General features: G+C 42.7%; 1 protein-coding gene across 1 annotated transcript; it reads right to left on the reverse strand.

Moving 5' to 3' along the window:
- Nucleotides 1-5,920: 5,920 nt before the first annotated feature.
- On the reverse strand, nt 5,921-21,660 carry LOC115196279 (trichohyalin). The gene is made up of 7 exons (XM_029756955.1): nt 20,510-21,660; nt 12,056-12,152; nt 11,176-11,253; nt 10,506-10,699; nt 9,246-10,293; nt 8,961-9,126; nt 5,921-8,715 (listed from the first exon to the last, which is right to left on the reverse strand). The coding sequence occupies exons 1-6, from the start codon at nt 20,576-20,578 to the stop codon at nt 8,981-8,983; spliced, it is 1,632 nt and encodes a 543-aa protein (XP_029612815.1). The 5' UTR covers nt 20,579-21,660; the 3' UTR covers nt 5,921-8,715; nt 8,961-8,980.
- Between the last annotated feature and the right edge of the window lie 290 nt (nt 21,661-21,950).

Here is a 21,950-nt window from a genome sequence, read left to right on the forward strand (position 1 = left end):
CTGTTTATTATATACTGCTCAAAAAAATAAAGGGAACACTTAAACAACACAATGTAACTCCAAGTCATCACACTTCTGTGAAATCAAACTGTCCACTTAGGAAGCAACACTGACTGACAATAAATTTCACATGCTGTTGTGCAAATGGATGCTTTCACTCTAGTGGTAGCATGAGACGGAGTCTACAACCCACACAAGTGGCTCAGGTAGTGCAGCTCATCCAGGATGGCACATCAATGCGAGCTGTGGCAAGAAGGTTTGCTGTATCTGTCAGCGTAGTGTCCAGAGCATGGAGGCGCTACCAGGAGACAGGTCAGTACATCAGGAGATGTGGAGGAGGCCGTAGGAGGGCAACAACCCAGCAGCAGGACCGCTACCTCCGCCTTTGTGCAAGGAGGAGCAGGAGGAGCACTGCCAGAGCCCTGCAAAATGACCTCCAGCAGGCCACAAATGTGCATGTGTCTGCTCAAACGGTCAGAAACAGACTCCATGAGGGTGGTATGAGGGCCCGACGTCCACAGCTGGGGGTTGTGCTTACAGCCCAACACCGTGCAGGACGTTTGGCATTTGCCAGAGAATACCAAGATTGGCAAATTCGCCACTGGCGCCCTGTGCTCTTCACAGATGAAAGCAGGTTCACACTGAGCACATGTGACAAACGTGACAGAGTCTGGAGACGCCGTGGAGAACGTTCTGCTGCCTGCAACATCCTCCAGCATGACCGGTTTGGCGGTGGGTTAGTCATGGTGTGGGGTGGCATTTCTTTGGGGGGCCGCACAGCCCTCCATGTGCTCGCCAGACCCCTTGTGAGACCATATGCTGGTGCGGTTGGCCCTGGGTTCCTCCTAATGCAAGACAATGCTAGACCTCATGTGGCTGGAGTGTGTCAGCAGTTCCTGCAAGAGGAAGGCATTGATGCTATGGACTGGCCTGCCCGTTCCCCAGACCTGAATCCAATTGAGCACATCTGGGACATCATGTCTCGCTCCATCCACCAACACCACGTTGCACCACAGACTGTCCAGGAGTTGGCGGATGCTTTAGTCCAGGTCTGGGAGGGGATCCCTCAGGAGACCATCCGCCACCTCATCAGGAGCATGCCCAGGCGTTGTAGGGATGTCATACAGGCACATGGAGGCCACACACACTACTGAGCCTCATTTTGACTTGTTTTAAAGACATTACATCAACGTTGGATCAGCCTGTAGTGTGGTTTTCCACTTTAATTTTGAGTGTGACTCCAAATCCAGACCTCCATGGGTTGATAAATTGGATTTCTATTGATTATTTTTGTGTGATTTTGTTGTCAGCACATTCAACTATGTAAAGAAAAAAGTATTTAATAAGATTATTTCATTCATTCCGATCTAGGATGTGTTATTTTAGTGTTCCCTTTATTTTTTTGAGCAGTGTATATCCTGATCCCTAGTCACCTTACCCCTGTACATATTTACCTCTATCACTGTAGTATCCCTGCAAATTGTAAATATGGTATTGGAACTGACTGTGTAAATAGCTTATTAATTTCTTGTGTTCTTATCTTATTCTTATTTCTTCTGTGTTTTTGTTCTACTTTGGTATTTTTAGGGCTACGCTAACCACGTTTCCATGCACAGTTTCTATATGAGTAAAGTGGTGGTTTCTATATTAGGAGCTATAGGAGGACGAGCTCATTGTAATGTCTGGAATGGAATATGGTTTCTATATTTTCTCCTTATTTAAACTTGATTTAACTAGGCAAATCAGTTAAGGACAAATTCTTATTGACAATGATGTGTTTGATATGCCTTCCATTTATTCCATTCCAGCCATACAATGAGCCCATCCTCCTATAGCTCCTCCCACCAGCCTCCTCTGGAGTAAAGTCATACCGTATAAAAAAATAATCATGACAGCTGTGATGGAAACAGGTCGTTTTGGTACAATTTTATAAATGCCGACATATCATTTGTCCATTAGACATGGTGGGATATTTTTGTGTCGGTAAAATAAATTATTTGAGAAATGGTGGTGGAAACGCCTTTATACACTAAGATTGATCAAATAACCATCATATCGAAGTGAACTTGGAGTCACGCGATGATATGGTGTCTGGTCCTCCCACTATGACTTGGGAAACCATGCAGTTTATTAGGCTACAGATTAAAAAAGTTACGATGAACTTCAGGGTGGTGACAGTGCACAGTGATTTTGATGCTCCTTTCCAATAAATATCGAAGGTCTTATTCTGGTGACATGAGGATTGATGCTTGACTGCCGTTTTTAAAAATCTTTAAATAGTCTCGCTCTTATCCATAATAATCTCATCATGTAGACTAGCCTACCCGCACAGCCTACCTGCATTGTATCTGCAAGCTGTTGGCTAGAGCGCACGTGCCAAGGCCCGAGTAGGCACATTTCCTATTTAACGCAACAGTTTTTGTGACAACTATCGGGAGAGTTGAAATGTGATGGAAACACATTGAACTTTAGATTTTTATTCTGTACATGAAAATCTGTCGCCAATTGGATGGAAACCTAGCTATTGTAACGATGTACGCTGAGAGTTGGGAAGCAAGTTCAGGGAGTGAATACATTTAATAAATAAATGAACAAAACAAGAAACACGAACAGCGCACCGACATGAAACAGGAACAATGACTACTGGGGAAAAAACCAAAGGGAGTGACATACAGTTGAAGTCGGAAGTTTACATACACTTATGTTGGAGTCATTAAAACTCGTTATTCATCCACTCCACAAATTTCTTGTTAACAAACTATAGTTTTGGCAAGTCGGTTAGGACATCTACTTTGTGCCTGACACAAGTAATTTTTCAACAATTGTTTACAGACAGTTTATTTCACTTAATTCACTGTGTCATGACGTTGGCCTCTTTGGGTACAGGAAGGACAGTTGACCCCCTCCCCTTTGTACCATCACCCAACCTACCTTCCCCCCCAACCCAGGGTTGTAAAAATTCCAAGAGGAGAATCTACTACAACATGTTTCATAGAGAGACAAAGGAAATTCTTCCAACTCATAGAATTGGAGAACCTAGCGACATGTGTGTTCTGGAGAAGATATGGAAGATTGATGAAGACTCCAGCTACGAACTGATCCGCTTGGTACAATTTTGTGATACTCAGAAGAGACAATATAGCCATATTACCCTAAAACGGTCTACATGATAGCCTCAGCGATGAGACTGAATCCACATGGGTGTATACAATGTATTATTAAGGATAAAGCTATTTGTAATACATTGAGATGCTATGTACTGATGTTAATGTGATAGAATTATATTTCTGTAACCAAGTCTAGCTCAGTCATAGGCACGCCCCCAGGGACACATACAGGACCAGGCGTCATTTGACAAGCCTGTTCTCTGGGTACTATAAAAGACCCCCTGATTTACATTTCTACAGGACCAGGCCTACACTCCATCGTGAGTTTGGCCCAGAGGTTTGACCAGCCAAGTACTCTACTGAAAGTGAACTATACCACGTGGTTAACTTTTACTATCGAGACCGACAGAATAAGAACAAGTCTTTGATATTAATTATTAGTCTGCAGCTAAGTAAATTATATCATCGAACGCGAAGACCAACCACATCCATTCTATGACGACATTCATGAATGTCGCTCTGACAGATCCATTCTAACCGAGAGAGAGAGAGAACGCTGACAAACTCTCCATCAGAACAAAACTCTCCAACACGAATCCCGACGACACATGAGCGTAAATATATATTGATATTACAATTGTTCCCGAATGAGTGAGCCTTCAATTGTTAATATTAATGAACTCTGTGTAACTTCTCAGCTTACCGTTTTATGACCCATTGTCTAACAGACCAGCCATGCTTGTTAGCCAGTAGGGCACATTCCCCTACCAATCCTGTGTGACGATAATTACTGTTTGTATGTTTTCTGTTAATTACTAAGTGTAGTAAATAAATGATTTTAAGACAATTGATGTATGGATGATTTTAGTAAAGACTGGGTTCGTGCAGATACAACAATTTACGACGTTTGGAATGAGACTAACGTGAGGTAAAATACACCATTGAAACTAGAAGATAATCGGCCTATACTATAATAGAATATTATAGTACAGGAAAGTTATATTAGGAAAATTATAGCTTTGTAATCTGAATATTCTCCTTGGTGCCCCGATCTCCTAGTTAATTACAGTTAAACGATTAATCAGTTTAATCGCGTGATAATAATTACAGGGAGCTAATTGATAAACGTATCTTCAGTTTAATGGTACCCAAAGACACGACAACTGTATCACAATTCCAGTGGGTCAGAAGTTTGACATCATTTGAGTCACTTGGAGGTGTACCTGTGGATGTATTTCAAGGCCTACCTTCAAACTCAGTGCCTCTTTGCTTGACATCATGAGAAAATCAAAAGAAATCAGCCAAGACCCCAGAAAAAAAATTGTAGAACTCCACAAGTCTGGTTCATCCTTGGGAGCAATTTCCAAATGCCTGAAGGTACCACGTTCATCTGTACATACAATAGTACGCAAGTATAAACACCATGGGACCATGCAGCCGTCATACCACTCAGGAAGGAGACGCGTTCTGTCTCCTAGAGATGAACATACTTTGATGCGAAAAGTGCAAATCAATCCCAGAAAAAAAGCAAAGGATCTTGTGAAGATGCCGGAGGAAACAGGTACAAAAGTGTCTATATCCACAGTAAAACGAGTCCTATATCAACATAACCTGAAAGGCTGCTCAGCAAGGAAGAAGCCACAGCTCCAAAACCGCCATATACTTTTTGGAGAAATGTCCTCTGGTCTGATGAAACAAAAATAGAACTGTTTGGCCATAATGACCATCATTATGTTTGGAGGAAAAAGGGGGAGGCTTGCAAGCCGAAGAACACCATCCCAACCGTGAAGCACAGAGGTGGCAGCATCATGCTGTGGGGGTGCTTTGCTGCAGGAGGGACTGGTGCACTTTACAAAACAGATGGCATCACGAGGCAGGAAAGTTATGTGGATATATTGAAGCAACATCTCAAGACATCAGTCAGGAAGTTAAAGCTTGGTCGCAAATGGGTCTTCCAAATGGACAATGACCCCAAGCATACTTCCAAAGTTGTTGCAAAATGGCTTAAGGACAACAAAGTCAAGGTTTTGGAGTGGCCATCACAAAGCCCTGACCTCAATCCCATAGAAAATCTGTGGGCAGAACTGAAAAAGTGTGTGTGAGCAAGGAGGCATACAAATCTGACTCAGTTACACCAGCTCTGTCAGGAGGAATGGGCCAAAATTCACCCAACTTATTGTGGAAAGCCTGTGGAAGTCTACCCAAAAAGTTTGACCCAAGTTAAACAATTTAAAGGCAATGCTACCAAATACTAATTGAGTGTATGTAAACTTTTGACCCACTGGGAATGTGATGAAAAAAATAAAAGCTACTATTATTCTGACATTTCACATTCTTAAAATAAAGTGGTGATCCTAACTGACCTAAGACAGGGAATTTTTACGCGGATTAAATGTCAGGAATTGTGAAAAACGGAGTTTAAATGTGTTTGGCTAAGGTGTATGTAAACTTCAGACTTGAACTGTATATAGGGCAGGTTATCAAGGACGTGATTGAGTCCAGGTGAGTGTCATAATGCACGTAACGATGATGACAGGTGTGCGCCATAACGAGCAGCCTGGTGACCTAGAGGCCGGAGAGGGAGCACACGTGACAGCTATGGATATTGATTACTGCATTGTTGGGTTTGGAGCTTGCAAGAGATGCATTTCACTGTACTTGTGCACGTGACATTAAACATTTTAACTTGAATTCACCTTAGTGGACAACTCAACCAAAATGTAAATCAGAACTAGACGTTGAACTGACGTCTTTGCCCAGTGGGTAGCTTCTCTTACTTCACAACACAAAAAGCAGGACATAAGCTCACAGTACACTTTCTCACATATGTTTTTTATAATCATATCAAAATAGAATTAAGTGGCAATTATCACAACATTCATTTTTTGATAATTCAAAACAAAACAGACAATAACTGTTACAGTTGAAAGAAGGCATTATGAAATATGCCACATTTTCAATATTTAAAATAAGTTTGGCTGGTAGTTAGGTTATTTGAAGTGAGCAAACTATACCTGAAAGGTGACCTGCACACACGCACTGAGCTTCTTTGCTTGACACATCTAACCCATGCTAATTTTAATATCTGACACTTTTATCAGGGCACTTTTTTCTCTTCAAATTGTAGTGTTAGATTTTTCACCAACTAGTTTTACTAAATGGCCTTGTAAAATCCATAGGATACTAATAAACAAAGCTTGAACCCTTTTTTTTTAGGACAACTTACTGTAAATCAATATTAAATGTCAACATTTTGTAGCAAAGGGGTGTTAAAACTAGGATTACTGTCCCACAGTCACACTGTATGATTTCTCACCAATCCCTGCTTTAGCTGGGTCACAATACTGCAGTCTCAGTCTGGGGCGTGTTTGTGTGTGCTGTCACAAACTGACAGAGAGAGCGAGAGAAGCCCCAATTTCTGTATTCGGTAGTGCATAATTCTCTGTGTTAAAAATGACAATGGCACCTATTCCAGTACCCTTGCTGTGTCTCTGCCTTTATTAAATAAAGCAACACACAGCCTCAGGATACAAAAGGTCTGATTCTCTGCTGTTCCCTATGTAGACAAGGACTGGTTAGCAATGAGCATTGTGAATAAGGGACTATCTGACTTATGGATTCATGAGTGTTAGTGATCAAACACATAAATATGATTCTGTTCACATACTTACATATACTCTAACACTCAAATGGGCACACATGCGCAAACTGTACACACGCGTGAGCACAGACACGCACATGCACACCCACACTGACACACAAAGTTATACAATGACACAAAGTCATTACCATAACTTGTCTATCATACAGACAGTGAATGGCAGGCAACAGACAACACCTTTTCCCTTTTCAAAGCTTTTCATTGTAGTTACATTGGGCTCAATTCGATCAGATCCGCGTTCGCTTTAGCCAACATCCGCATAGCGGTTGTTTTGGCGATTTAGGGCTGTCAAATCCGTAAGTGGCTCCCGGCATTATACCTAAAGCGGACATTGCCATTGGCTGAGTCTCATTAACAGAAATGCTTTGCAGCCTTGTTTACAAGTTGGAACACTGGAATGTGAGTTGTAATCTACAGCTTGATTAGGATGATAGAAATCCTAATGTTTAATGAGTTTTTAATTTGAGCTTAATTATTTCTATATAGACTACACTTTATTTTCTGATTTTGAGACAATTTGACAGCTCCAATCCTCCTCTAAAACCGCCAAAACATCCGCTATGCGGCTGTCTGCTATCGTCGGATAATGCTTGATCTGATTGAATCTAGACCACGGTCTGTGTGCACAAAGGCTGACAGCTCAAATTATATTGAGACCGGAAGAGGGATCGATATTCAACCCCCAAAATGCTTCATATGTAGTAATCCTATTGATAATGAACACAGGAGACCTATGTGATATAAGGAATAAATAATGTTAAAGACAGACATAAAGGTGTAATGCAACCCCTGTATAGCACCTTGCATCTTTAATCACACTCTCCGAAAGAAGTGCGGAAGCCTTAGCTGAACATGAGAATGCAAACCTGTGCATTATTTTTGATGGAATTCCAGTGTTTCAGATCAAATTAAATACAATTAAATATCTTTATATAAAACGAGATTCTACATTGTGTAACTATTGAGACATGTAATATCTTTGCTGTGTAGTTCTATTGCCCTCCCTTAGTGTGGGAATAGTACATATAGAGCAGCTTAAGTACAATGTAGGGATACTGCTCGCATCAGTCAAGACTACCACTCATTCCAACAGTCCTAGCTCATATAAATGTCATCATTTCTTTCCCATTGTCCCTGTAATATCTGCTCGCCATGGTATTTTCCCGGTACTCTACCAGTGTATCTTTCTAGTCGGAAAAATAAAATGTCTTCTCCCATGTCAGAACCCAGTGAGCAACATTTTTGAAATATATATTTTTGAAATATATTTTCAACCAAAAACACGTATTTTCAGCGTCTTGTGCTCATAGGGAAATGGGAGATTTGGACTGACATAAAAATGCTCTCTCTTCCTTGGTCTTCTTGACAAGCGTGATCAGTCCACTTCGTGGGAGTTGTAATGAACCATGCCTCGGATGAGCATACAAAGAGATTTTAACCGACTTGATCTCTACTGACTGGAGTGGTTTACTACGCTGTTGAAAAGTCATGAGGGAGGTCCAATAGCACTGTCCAGTAACAGTCCAACATCCTTGTGAATGTTCCAACGTTCTTCCAGTGTTCCAATAATATCTCCCAAAGTCCTAATGTTGTTCCAATGATCTGTTCCGACGTTCTAATGTTGTTTGAATGTTCTGTTCCAATGTTCTTGATCCGACTGGGGGAACATCTTGTTGTTAATAGGAGATAATCTTTTGATGGATCAGAGATATGTTGATGGATCACCTCAACCTTGTATGTATTTACATCCCATTCTTCTTGTCCCATATTTCTTTCCGTCCAAGGGTTGTTTTGGGTTCACCAGACAATCATTAGTACTATTAGGAAATACCTCACGGTCACAGGATGGGCAGGTTACTGACACATGAATATTAACTCATAAGAAAGGAATTAACTGCTCGGTGTCACCACTGGATTGTCCAAAACAAAGACTGAGAGCATCACTCCCTGGATGAGAAGGAGAAACAGAGTTTTTTTTGAAATGGTTACATTCTAGACCAGGCTCGTAGTTTTTGTATATGAATATACACTTTTCTTTGGAAAGTATCTTAAAGGCTTAGGAAAGTATTTGAAAACTGTTTGTAAATACTTTCCCCCAAAAGTATTTTAAATTGTTGGTATTTGAAAGTACTTGGAAAGTATTTGAATGGGTTTGGAAGTATTTATGTTAGAACGGATAGAAACTCTCTTACCTGCAGAGAGATTGTAGGTTCTACATTAGCATTGCTCTCATTGCAGCCTTGCTGATGCGCTTGCGGTTGTTCTTCCTCATTCTCTTCCTAGGTGGGCCGGGCCGAGCAGGTGGCCGGGGACGAGCCAGGTCTGAGGGCGCTCGCGTCGAAGTGGGCGACACTGCGCCTGGGAGAACAGGAATACAGTTTGGAATACAATTTAAACTGAGAAACATACGTCCAAAACACATAGACACACAGACACGCACCACACACACTTGCTAGCTCACAATGTTCTCTGTCTACCTGTTCTTTGTGTGGTGGTTTGAGTTTGATGATGTTTATGATTAGGCCGAGGGTACTTCTGCTCCTCTTCTTCTTGCTGTTGTTTCTGTTGCTCCCGTCTCAGGTGCTCCTTCTCATCGTCCAGCCTCCTGTGGAGTAACAACAGCTCCTTCCTCTCCTCCTCCAGCTTCTCCTGTTCCAGTTGGAGAGCGTGCTGGAGCCTCCTCTCTGAATCAGGTGTCTCATTGTCTTTACGTCTTTGATCGGCTTCCTCAAGGGGAGGGAATCTGCTCTCGGGCCTCTGATTGGTTTCCTCCGTAGGATGGAATCGCTGTTCCATTCTTTGATTGGCTCCCTCTCTGCTTTTGGTTTCCTCTGAGGAGGAGTTGGTCCCATGTTGCTGTTGCTTTGATGTGTTGTTGCGTAGCGAGGGACTCTGTGTTTGTGTGGGTTGTCTCTGTGTCTCCTGGTCTCCCTCCTCACTGAGACTCAGACTTCCCTGCTGCCTATCTCCCCTACTGACATTACCCTCAGTAATGTTAAATAGTGTGTCCCCTCGTGTCTCGACCCTGTCTCTCTTCTCGTGGTCAAGTTGTGCCATGTCGATGTCCATTGCGGTTGTAGTGCCGTTGACACTACTATTGTCTCTCCCCTCCTCCATGTCATCGTGATGTCGATGTTCGGTCCACTCCTTAGCTCCCAGCTGGCTGGTAGTGTTAAGTACCCACTGAGGATCCATCTTGTCATGGTCTAGCCCATAGCCCCCTTTCCCCTCCCCTGCGTCTGAGGAGGTGTCCTTGGGGTTCCAGTGCTGGTCCAGCAGGTCTTCCAGCTGGATCCTCTGGTTGTGCTTCAGCTCATCTCTGCGGTGCAGCTCCTCCTTGGATCTGGCCTTGGCCGGATGCCCTTCTCCTTTGTTGTCTTTCTGCTGTCTGCGGGGCGTGGACTTCTTCTTGGGGACGGCCGGGGGGCGAGGGGCGGGCTGGCAGCGACACTCCACATGGTCGTGGACCGAGACGACTGCCTTGGAGTAGTTGGGCCGCTTCTCCACGTACTGGATCTTCATCACCTAGTGAGGAGGAGGTGGAGGAGATTAGCTCTGCGGAAGTGCAGAATTCAAAATGACTAAACCGCTTTTTTATTTTTTTATTCATGTAATCACTAACCCTTTATTTGACCAGGTAGGCCTACGTTAGCTGTGAACATTCTCTACAGAAACAACCTGGGCAAGAGTTTCAGGGTAGAGGACAGGGGTTGGGATGGGGGGTGGTGTATATGTACCTGTAGGTGCCTGGTGTGCATCAGCACGGGGACACACTGCAGCGTCTTGGTGTTGCAGCAGCCGGAGCATCGCTGTACCTCTACACAGGGAGGCCACAACATGAAGTTGGCATTGCTGCGGTCCAACATGGCACGGGTCACCTCCATCACCTCTGTCCTCACCTTACATAGCGCCTGCTGAGCCGGCTGGGCGTCTGAGACAACAAAGACAGACAGACAAACAGACCATTTAAACGTGTATATATTTTTTTTAAGTCACATATAACTTACAGGTTCCATAAGCCTCAGGCTTAATGTTAAAAGCATACCCTCTACACTGCTCAGTGCCTACAAAACAGCCAGCACATAGGCCTCAAAATGTAGAAAACATTTAGTTTACACTAATTATACTGAAGGTATATTACTTATGCTGTTTAAAGAAATCACATGCTATTGAAGCAGCTGAACTATTTGGAGTGTAACTTGGAGTTGCAAGTCGTGTTTGTGTTTGTTCAGCAAATAACTAATGAATCGGTGACATACTTTAGATGTTTCTTTACCAAAACATGCGTTACGCAACTCAGTTTGGATTAGATCCAGCTGTCCAAAACCACCCAAGTCAACATGAGTGACGGAAATATGTGGAATTATAGCCTAGTGTCAGAGAAATATGAGGAAGGTGCAAACTCACCCAGACTCCTTGGTAGTCGGTTGCTAGCGTTGTTAGAGTGTTGTCCACTGGGCACAAAATCTTCCGAAACATCCTCATCTGAGAAAAAAAACAATACTCTCCTACATTAGATTACAGATCTAATCAGCTCATTACTTCAATTGTTTATTGTTATGACTTTTAGTGTGTGTGTGCGTGTGGGCGCGTGTCTGTGTGTTTATCTGTGTATGGTTGTATGGTGCATGTGTGTGTTTATGAGAGAGTTTGAAGCATTGTTTATGTTTAACTTCCCTGTAATATATGCCTGTTTGTGTGGACATTTGTTTCTGTCATAACCTCATGTTTGTATGTTTTTGTACCTTGAGACGTTGAATACTTCACTCTTTGTTTCTCTTATCTCGTTGAGTTTGTATATACTGTTTACTGTGTGTGATGTTCGCTATTCAATGATGGGAATAAAATCTGGGCAATATGTGTATCTATTTAAGAAGTCTTTCTGCCCTCTGTGCCACTGTGGGTTTATCTGTTAGTCAGTCTGTGAGATTCTGTTTGTTGTATTTACTGTGTGTGATGTTCACCTGTCCCTGTTGGGAATGAAATCTGGGCATCATGTGACAAAGTTTTTATTATTTTTCCCTCAGTCTCTGTTGGTCGGGTTAGTTAGTCTGAGAGAGCCTCCATCTCTTGGCGTGATCAGTGTGTCTGGCTGGCTTGTGGTCCTGTATGGCTCAGTTGATAGAGCATTAGGCTTCGGAAGCCAGGATGTGGGTTTGAATCCCGGGGCCACCCATATGTTAAAATATATGCACCTATGACAGTAGGTCTCTTTGTAAACGGATTCTGCTAAATGGCATATGCATGTTGATGAGTATTAGTATAGTACAACATTAGAGATATTTACCTACGGAGTCACTGAGCAGCAGCAGCTGTAGGTCCTCTATGGAAGAGATAGGGTTGCTCCTAACCAGCTCCACCAAACCTGGAGGGAGAGGATCCCCCTGAGAAAAAGCGATAAGACAGGAATAAAACTAGATTCTCCCAAATCAGATATTTTCTCAGCTTCCCAATTTATTCTGTGTAGATATGGAAGCAAAGAGACAACAACAGTGGTACATGTAAGCTCCCAAGTGGCACAGCGGTCTAAGGCACTGCATGTAAGTGCTAAAGACGTCACTACAGACACCCTGGTTTGAATATAGGCTGTATCACAACCGGCTGTGATTGGGAGTCCCATGGTCGTCTGGGTTTGGCCGGTGTGGGCTGTCATTGTAAATAAGAATGTGTTCTTAACTGACTTGCCCAGTTAAATAAGTACTTTTTTTATTTATACATTTTTTTTAAGTAAAAATATTTTAAAGTACTACTTAAGTAATTTGTGGGGGTATCTGTATTTTACTTTACTATTTCTGAAATTATTTACTTTTACTTCACTACATTTCTAAAGGAAATAAGGTACTTTTACTCCATACATTTTCTCTGGTTAGGGGGTAACCCGACTTACCCCCCCTAATCATTAATGAAACAAGAGGATGAAGGAAATGGCTGCTTGGATTCACAATGGCCACTAAGTGGGGGTGAATGACTATTGGCCTTGTGTCACCTCATCTGCTAATACTTAGGGGTCACAGGAGTCAGGAAGGGTTCAGGAAGTAGTGGGGGATGGAGTGATTGAGAGGAGGAGGAGGAGAGGTGTATCAGAACAGAGAGATGGACATCAGGGCGAATAATGGCGGGATGGATGAAGAAAGGAGAAGAAGTTGCATCTATGGAGATATTAACTCTTGCTAGCTGGGTCTACCACTGTTTGACCTATTGGGTTCGAATCCCGGGTCTCCTGCACACCACAAAACTGGGTTAGCCTGCTGTGCTAATGTCTAGGCATTAATTCAGGGAGCTAACACAAGTCGAACGACCTCTGTCCGTTACATTAATCCATTCAGTTTCTTGTGAGAATAAATCGAAGCCCTTTGAGGAGGAAGAAGCCATCCGTGAACGGCATTCACACACTATTAATGTACATACCATTGACTTTTCCCCATTGTTGTTGGGCACTGCACAAAGTCAAGTCATACAAAAGGAAAATGCCATGAGTTAAATTAACAACTCTATTTATGTAGTGATGCCCCTGAGGAGCCATCCCAGTGATTTCCTCTCCTTGGCTCCAGTCTAAGGCTGTGAGACCCTAAAAGCACCCTATTCCCTAGTGCACTACTTTTGACCAGACCCATATGGGCCCTGGTCAAAAGTAGTGCCCTCTAAAGTGGATAGGGTGCCATTTGGGGCGCATTCAAATTGTGCTGGCTGCACACTATGGTCTGGGCCTTTGTTCATAGGGTGGCCACTGTCATGGCGATTTGTGTCTGAGCAGGAAAAATGAAATAAACACTTTACCCCCTGCAACTGCTAAACAAACCTGACGTAAACAGAAAATCATAACATTTACCCTATAATACCGTAGGAATCCAGGAGTGACTCTGGTCCTAATTTGGTGAACTCTAAATCAGAACTCTAAATCGCGCACACACACACACACACACACACACACACACAAATCAGCATCTGACTGAGTCACATCTGGAAGTTCTGGAACAGTCAGTGTCTTCTAAAATCTACGGTCATTCTGCTGATCACACAGGCTGAGACAGGCACTTATTTTAGAGCATTCACACAGTAGATCTACATCTCTCTGAAGAGAGAAACAGAGACAGACCCAGGTTGCATCTCAACTGGCATCGTATTTCATACATACTGTGGTGCACTAATTTTGACCAGACCCCTATCGGACTTGGTCAAAAGTTGTGCACTAAACAGGGAATACAGTGCCATCTGGGAAAAGCCCAAGTGATGTTTCATAGGAAGTGGGTTGAGCTGAGGAATGCCAGGTACAGGCTATAGGAGTAGAGAGGTGAGGAGTAATGATACATAATTATGGGTCTAGTTTTGCTGCCTGCCAGCATGCGAGTGTGTACACACACACACACACACACACACACACAAATGCACATACGCACGCACACCCTAGTCATTGGCAACTCCATTGCCCGCAGTATTAGACTTAAAACGAATCATCCAGCGATCATACACTGTTTACCAGGGGGCAGGGCTACCGACGTTAAGGCTAATCTGAAGATGGTACTGGCTAAGGCTAAAACTGGCGAGTGTAGAGAGTATAGGGATATTGTTATCCACGTCGGCACCAACGATGTTAGGATGAAACAGTCAGAAGTCACCAAGCGCAACATAGCTTCAGCGTGTAAATCAGCTAGAAAGATGTGTTGGCATCGAGTAATTGTCTCTGGCCCCCTCCCAATTAGGGGGAGTGATGAGCTCTACAGCAGTCTCACAACTCAATCGCTGGTTGAAAACTGTTTTCTGCCCCTCCCAAAATATAGAATTTGTAGACAATTGGCCCTCTTTTTGGGACTCGCCCACAAACAGGACCAAGCCTGGCCTGCTGAGGAGTGACGGACTCTATCTTAGCTGGAGGGGTGCTCTCATCTTATCTATGAACATAGAAAAGGCTCTAACTCCTCAAGCTCCACAATGAGATGGGGTGCAGGTCAGGCAGCAGGCTGTTAGCCAGCCTGCCAGCTTAGTGGAGTCTGCCACTAGCACAGTCAGTGTAGTCAGCTCAGCTATCCCCATTGAGACTGTGTCTGTGCCTCAATCTAGGATGGGTAAAACTAAACATGGCGGTGTTCGCCCTAGCAATCTCACTGGAACAAAGACCTCCTCCATTCCTGTCATTATTGAAAGAGATTGTGATATCTCACATCTCAAAATAGGGCTACTTAATGTTAGATCCCTCACTTCCAAGGCAGTTATAGTCAATGAACTAATCACTGATCATAATCTTGATGTGATTGGCCTGACTGAAACATGGCTTAAGACTGATGAATTTACTGTGTTAAATGAGGCCTCTCCTCCTGGTTACACTAGTGACCATATCCCCTGCGCATCCCACAAATGCTGAGGTGTTGCTAACATTTACGATATCAAATTTCAATTTACAAAAACAAAATGACAGCATTTTCGTCTTTTGAGCTTCTAGCCATGAAATCTGTGCAGCCTACTCAATCACTTTTTATAGCTACTGTTTACAGGGCTCCTGGGCCGTATACTGCGTTCCTCACTGAGATCCCTGAATTCCTATCGGACTTTGTAGTCATGGCAGATAATATTACAGTTTTTGGTGACTTTAATATTCACATGGAAAAGTCCACAGACCCACTCCAAAAGGCTTTGGTTTTGTTCAACATGTCTAGAGACCTACTCACTGTCACAGTCATACTCTGGACCTAGTTTTGTCCCGTGGAGTAAATATTGTGGATCTTAATGTTGTTCCTCATAATCCTGGACTATCAGACCACCATTTTATTACATTTGCAATCGCAACAAATAATCTGCTCAGATCCCAACCAAGGATCATCAAAAGCCGTGCTATAAATTCTCGGACAACCCAAAGATTCCTAGATGCCCTTCCAGACTCCCTCCACCTACCCAAGGACGTCAGAGTACAAAAATCGGTTAACCACCTGACTGAGGAACTAAATTTAACCTTGCGTAATACCCTAGATGCAGTCGCACCCCTAAAAACAAAAAACATGTGTCTTAAGAAACTAGCTCCCTGGTATACAGAAAATACCCGAACCCTGAAGCAAGCTTCCAGAAAATTGGAAGGGAAATGGCGCTACACCAAACTGGAAGTCTTCCAATAGCTTGGAAAGAGAGTACCGTGCAGTATCAAAAAAGAGCCTTCACTGCTGCTCAATCATCCTATTTTTCCAACTTAATTGAGGAGAATAAGAACAATCCAAAATGTATTTTTGATACTGTTGCAAAGCTAACTAAAAAGCAGCATTCCCCAAGAGTGGATGGCTTTCACTTCAGCAGTGATAAATTCATGAACTTCTTTGACAAAAAGATCATGATCAATAGAAAGCAAATTACAGACTCCTCTTTAAATCTGCGTATTTCTCCAACGCTCAGTTGTCCTGAGTCTGCACAACACTGCCAGGACCTAGGATCAAGACACTCAAGTTTTTTAATATTATATCTCTTGACACTGATGAAAATAGTCATGGCCTCTAAACCTTCAAGCTGCATACTGGACCCTATTCCAACTAAACTACTGAAAGAGCTGCTTCCTGTGCTTGGCCCTCCTATGTTGAACATAATAAACGCCTCCCCATCCACTGTATGTGTACCAAACTCACAGTAATAAAGCCTCTCTTGAAAAAGCCAAATCTTGACCAAGAAAATATTTAAAAAACTATTGGCCTATATAAAATCTCCCATTCCTCTCAAAAATGTTTGAAAAAGCTGTTGTGCAGCAAGTCTCTGCCTTCCTGAAGACAATGTATACGGAACGCTTCAGTCTGGTTTTAGACCCCATCATAGCACTGAGACTGCATTCGTGAAGGTGGTAAATTACCTTTTAATGGCGTCAGATCAAGGCTCTGCATCTATCCTCATGCTCCTAGACCTTAGTGCTGCTTTTGATACCATCGATCACCACATTCTTTTGGAGAGATTGGAAACCCAAATTGGTCTGGTTTAGATCTTATCTGTCGGAAAGATATCAGTTTGTCTCTATGGATGGTCGTCCTCTGACAAATCAACTGTACATTTCGGTGTTCCTCAAGGTTCCGTTTTAAGACCACTATTGTTTTCACTATATATTTTACCTCTTGGTGATGTCATTCGGAAACATAATGTTTCACTTTCACTGCTATGCAGACGATACACAGCTGTACATTTTGATGAAACATGGTGAAGCCCCAAAATTGCCCTCACTGGAAGCCTGTGTTTCAGACATAAGGAAGTGGATGGCGGCAAATGTTTTACTTTTAAACTCGGACAAAAAAGACAGTTTCTAGGTCCCAAGAAACAAAGAGAAATTTTGTTGGATCTGACAATTAATCTTGATGGTTGTACAGTTGTCTCAAATGAAACGGTGAAGGACCTCGGCGTTACTCTGGACCCTGATCTCTCTTTTGACATATCAAGACTGTTTCAAGGACAGCTTTTTTCCATCTATGTTACATTGCAAAAATCAGAAACTTTCTGTCCAAAAATTATGCAGAAAAATTCATCCATGCTTTTGTCACTTCTAGATTTGACTACTGCAATGCTCTACTTTCCAGCTACATGGATAAAGCACTAAATAAACCTCAGTTAGTGCTTAACACGGCTGCAAGAATCTTGACTAGAATCCAACATTTCTATCATATTACTCCAGTGCTAGCCTCTCCTATACTGGCTTCCTGTTAAGGCAAGGGCTGATTTCAAGGTTTTACTGCTCTTTCAATTCTTCTGCCTGTGGCTATGGAACCCTGACCTGTTCACCGGACTTGCTACCTTGTCCCGGGCCTGCTGTTTTCGACTCTTTCTCTCTACCGCACCTGATGTCTCTAACTCTGAATGATCGGCTATGAAAAGCCAACAGACATTTACTCCGGAGGTGCTGACCTGTTGCACCCTCTGCAACCACTGTGAGTATTATTATTTGACCCTGCTGGTCAACTATGAACGTTTGAACATCTTGGCCATGTACTGTTATAATCTCCACCCGGCACAGCCAGAAGAGGACTGGCCACCCCTCAGAGCCTGGTTCCTCTCTAGGGGTCTTCCTAGGTTCCTGCCTTTCATGGGAGTTTTTCCTAGCCACCGTGCTTCTACACCTGCATTGCTTGCTGTTTGGGGTTTTAGGCTGGGTTTCTGTATATCACTTTGTGACATTGGCTGATGTAAAAAGGCCTCTATAAATACATTTGATTGATATAGTTGATTGAGGGAATTTCCTGATGGTAATCCTCAAAGACACCTCACATGATAACTAGCTACAGGCATGTACACTAATACACCACTGGATGGGAGGATGTATAGGTGACAGAGAACTACTTCAACTATACTTAACAATATTTTCTAATCAATCCTTACTGCCACCTCCAACAACCTGTCCTTAGGGCAATTCATATGATTTGGGATGTTTATTTGCGTCCCTCCGAGGCTGCCTCCAAAAGCCTAGTCTTTGGCATAACAAATGTGGTGGATACCACACACCACTGGCAGCTCTGGGAAAAAGACACACTAGAGGAAGTCATAGATCTTATAGCATGAAAGCAACTGAATGGCATTCAAGGAAATCCAGCAAAGAAGGGGTGCGCCGAATTTCACCCTGTTTAAACATTCATTTCCCATAACTGAAGACTGTGTGTGTATATTGTCATGACCCACATAGTCAGAGCTTCGTTTCACTACAGTCCCTTCCCACAGCCACTACTGCCAATTCCTGTGAATGTCCCAAAGATGGTCCAATGTAGCTCAGCTGATTTAGTATAGTGCTTGCAATGCCAGGATAGTTGGTTAAATTCTTGGGACCAGTAGTATGTAAAATGTATGCACGCATGACTGTAAGTTGCTTTGGATAAAGGTGTCCGCAAAATGGCATATACACTGAGTGTACAAAACATTAAGAACACCTTCCTAACATTGAGTTGCACCCCCACCCCCTCCCGTCTTTTGCCCTCAGAACAGCCTCAATTCGGTGGGCCATGGACTCTACAAGGTGTCGAAAGCGTTCCACAGGGATAATGGCCCATGTTGACTCCAATGCTTCCCACAGTTGTGAAGTTGGCTGGATGTCCTTGGGCAGGGGACCATTATTGATACACACTCTAAACTTGTGAAAAACCCAGCAGAGTTGCAGTTCTTGACACAAACCAGTTCTCCTGGCACCTACTAACATACCCCGTTCAAAGGCACTTAAATATTTTGTATTGTCCATTCACCCTCTGAATGGCAAACATACACAATCCATGTCTCAATTGTCTCAAAGCTTAAAAATCCTTCTTTAACCTGTTTCCTCCCCTTCATCAACACGGATTGAAATCGATTTAACAAGTGACATCAATAAGGGATTATAGCTTTCACCTGGATTCGCCTGGTCAGTCTATGTAATGGAAAGAGCAAGGTGTCCTTAATGTTTTGTACACTCAGTGTATATTATTATATTAAAGTTAAGGCCTCTTTGGCCTCTTCTCAAGCCTATCAAAATGAGACCCTCATACTTGAATTATATCGCCTCTCTTAAAGATAACCATAAGGGGACTGGACTCACCATGGTATAATTCACCATGCACTTGACATGTGTCATATGCAGGACGTATCCTGGGAAAGGAACTTTTAGGATACTTGCTGTGTATGCTACGATACAAAGTACATAGAATCGACTCTAGCAGTCAAAACGAGGCCCCTCTCTCCTTGAGTTAAAAATGTTTTTCCTATTATTTTTAACTGTTGTCATGTGTATTAAGGACCTCAACACCATGACTCAAGACAATAGGCAGCCATAGCATGATTAGAATGATTTATAGTTGTGTTGCTGTGACAAGCGCTCATCCTATTGCTAGTCTGTCAAATATCCTGTGGACACACACACACAAACACACACACATTTGGCCTTGCTTAGCTCCCAGGCATGTTTCATGATGGGTCTGGTGAGATTTTACATGGCCTCTACCTTCCACTCATATGATGTTTATCGACAGGTTTATGAGTTTAGACATCTGGAGAGGGGCCTATGTTGATCATGAGCATGTGGACAAGCATTGGGGAGTTATGGGGCCCAACAAATGAGTGCATCATCAGAGCATGTGCCCCAAGCGTACCAAAAAAAATGCATGTTAGTGGAGAAAGATTGTTATTTTCACTTTGGGATTCTGGACTATAAGAAGTTTATGTTCTGTAGATGGGTCTGCCATGTGCTGTAACTGTTCTATGGTTACCTTGCCAAGCAGGGCCCAATCGGATGTCCTCACCATGAAGCCCTCACAGCCTGAAGTGAAACTCAGGACTGTTTAAAATATATTTTATATAGAAGCATTAAAGCCATGAGAGCTGTCATAAGGTGTGGTTTAGATGATGAGCAGTTTAACTTACAAGACACAGCTTAATTACTATGTACTTCATAATTACTCAATAATTACAAGTGCACATGTGGTTGTAGGCCACAGCCATAGACTAAGTGGAGGGGTGAGGGGCCTGGTTCACATTTATTTTGTACAAAACAATATTGAATGTAACAAGTTGGTGCCTTTTGTTTAGAGAGCACACAAACCCCAGTGCAAACGTCGTTAAAATGCAATGATCCTGAAATTCAACAAAGGTCTATAATTGGGGCCTGGTGTCAAATATGCTCAATGGTCCCCTAATGTTAACATTCCCAGTGAAATGAAACAAAGAAAATTAACTTAGCCTTTAAAATGAGCTAAACAGAAAAACATACATTTGGCAACGAACTTTTGAATGGGCAATTAGACCTACATTTTAATTAATTGACTCCGTCACATACCTCTGCGCTGCCCGACCTCAGACATGTCGCAAACAACGCGAGCAGCTGAACCCAAACCCACGAGCTCATCTTGCTGCCCAGGCTGGATTCTCCGCGATAGACCAAGCATTTATGGAAACAGCACGAGTCTCTCCCTCAGCACTAAGCGCAGGGACAGCGGCTCACTCTGTGGAATTGGAACTCCTGGCTTTGCGAGCAGACGGACACCCACGCTTGTCTCAGCAAAGTATCCAGTCAATTAGCAATTGTTGCCTACTCAATGATACGCTTCCCACTTAGAACGTCCACCGAGCTCGAAATTCCACTGTCAGGGGACTAGGGGAGTAAGGCGACTTTTTTAAAGATGATTTGGTCCATCTTGAATTGATGTGTTAAATCCCCAAGGAACTGTTTGTGGTGTGTTCCAAACACGATCTCCTGCAGTCGGGATAATAGTCTCAGATAGTTTGGTATCACAGAATTCGAGTCATTAAAAGTCCTGGTGTGAAATTAAAACATCAAATGTTATAGCCCATGGCTTTAAAATAAACCTCTTACATTAATCCTAAAAAAAAGAGAAAAAGATCTTCTGACCAATTTAAATTACTTGCATACATAAAACAAAGCTTCCAAACAATATTATAGACTAGATTAGTAAAATGTTATTTATAGGCTACACATTAATATAGGCTAATGCTAGGTTATCCCTCGAGACATCAAAACTTTTCAAGTTGATGAAAATCCCTTTTTATGTTCCTTTTCCACGCGTTGTAGCCTACATGAGGTTATTCTCTCCTTATAACGCACCGTGCGCCTCTAAGCGCAGCACAAGTGTAGTAGCATGCACTGGGAGTTTGCTGTCCGCTCCTTCGTCACAGGCTTATCAATATCCAAAGCTCTCTGTGGCGCGGTGCGCGTCAGCCCTGTTCCCTCCTGATTACGCCGCTACCGCATGGGACGGGAGAGCTGATTTCCTAGAGTTTGTACAGTATCTCTCCCGCCCCCTGAAGGCAGGGCCTATATAAAAAGGACTGACTGGGCTACTGCGTCTTGAGGGGTCTTAATAAAAGGTCTTAAAGGAGAAGTCTCGTGTGAGTTATTGCAAGGGTTTATGTCTGCAATCATGTGTTAAAAACGGCAACATGTATTTTTTTGGGCAACCCAACCAAATTCACACAGAAATGTGTGCTATAGATCTGTCATTCTCATTGAAAGCAAGTTTAAGAATATATGTTCTACGTGCCCTATTTCTAAGCTTTCCGTTCTTAAGTTTCGTTTTTGCATCTTTTACTTTCGGTTTTGTACACCAGATTCAAACAGCTGAAAATATAATATTTTTGGTTATGGAAAATACATTTCACAGCGGTTTAGATGGTACAAAGATTCTCTACACTACTCTACACTTGTTTGTTTGTCAAATAAACTGAAATTAGGTGAACTATTTTAATTTTAGCAACCAGGA

The sequence above is a fragment of the Salmo trutta genome, chromosome 1 (genome assembly GCF_901001165.1).
Source record: "Salmo trutta chromosome 1, fSalTru1.1, whole genome shotgun sequence".
Lineage (NCBI taxonomy): Eukaryota > Metazoa > Chordata > Actinopteri > Salmoniformes > Salmonidae > Salmo > Salmo trutta.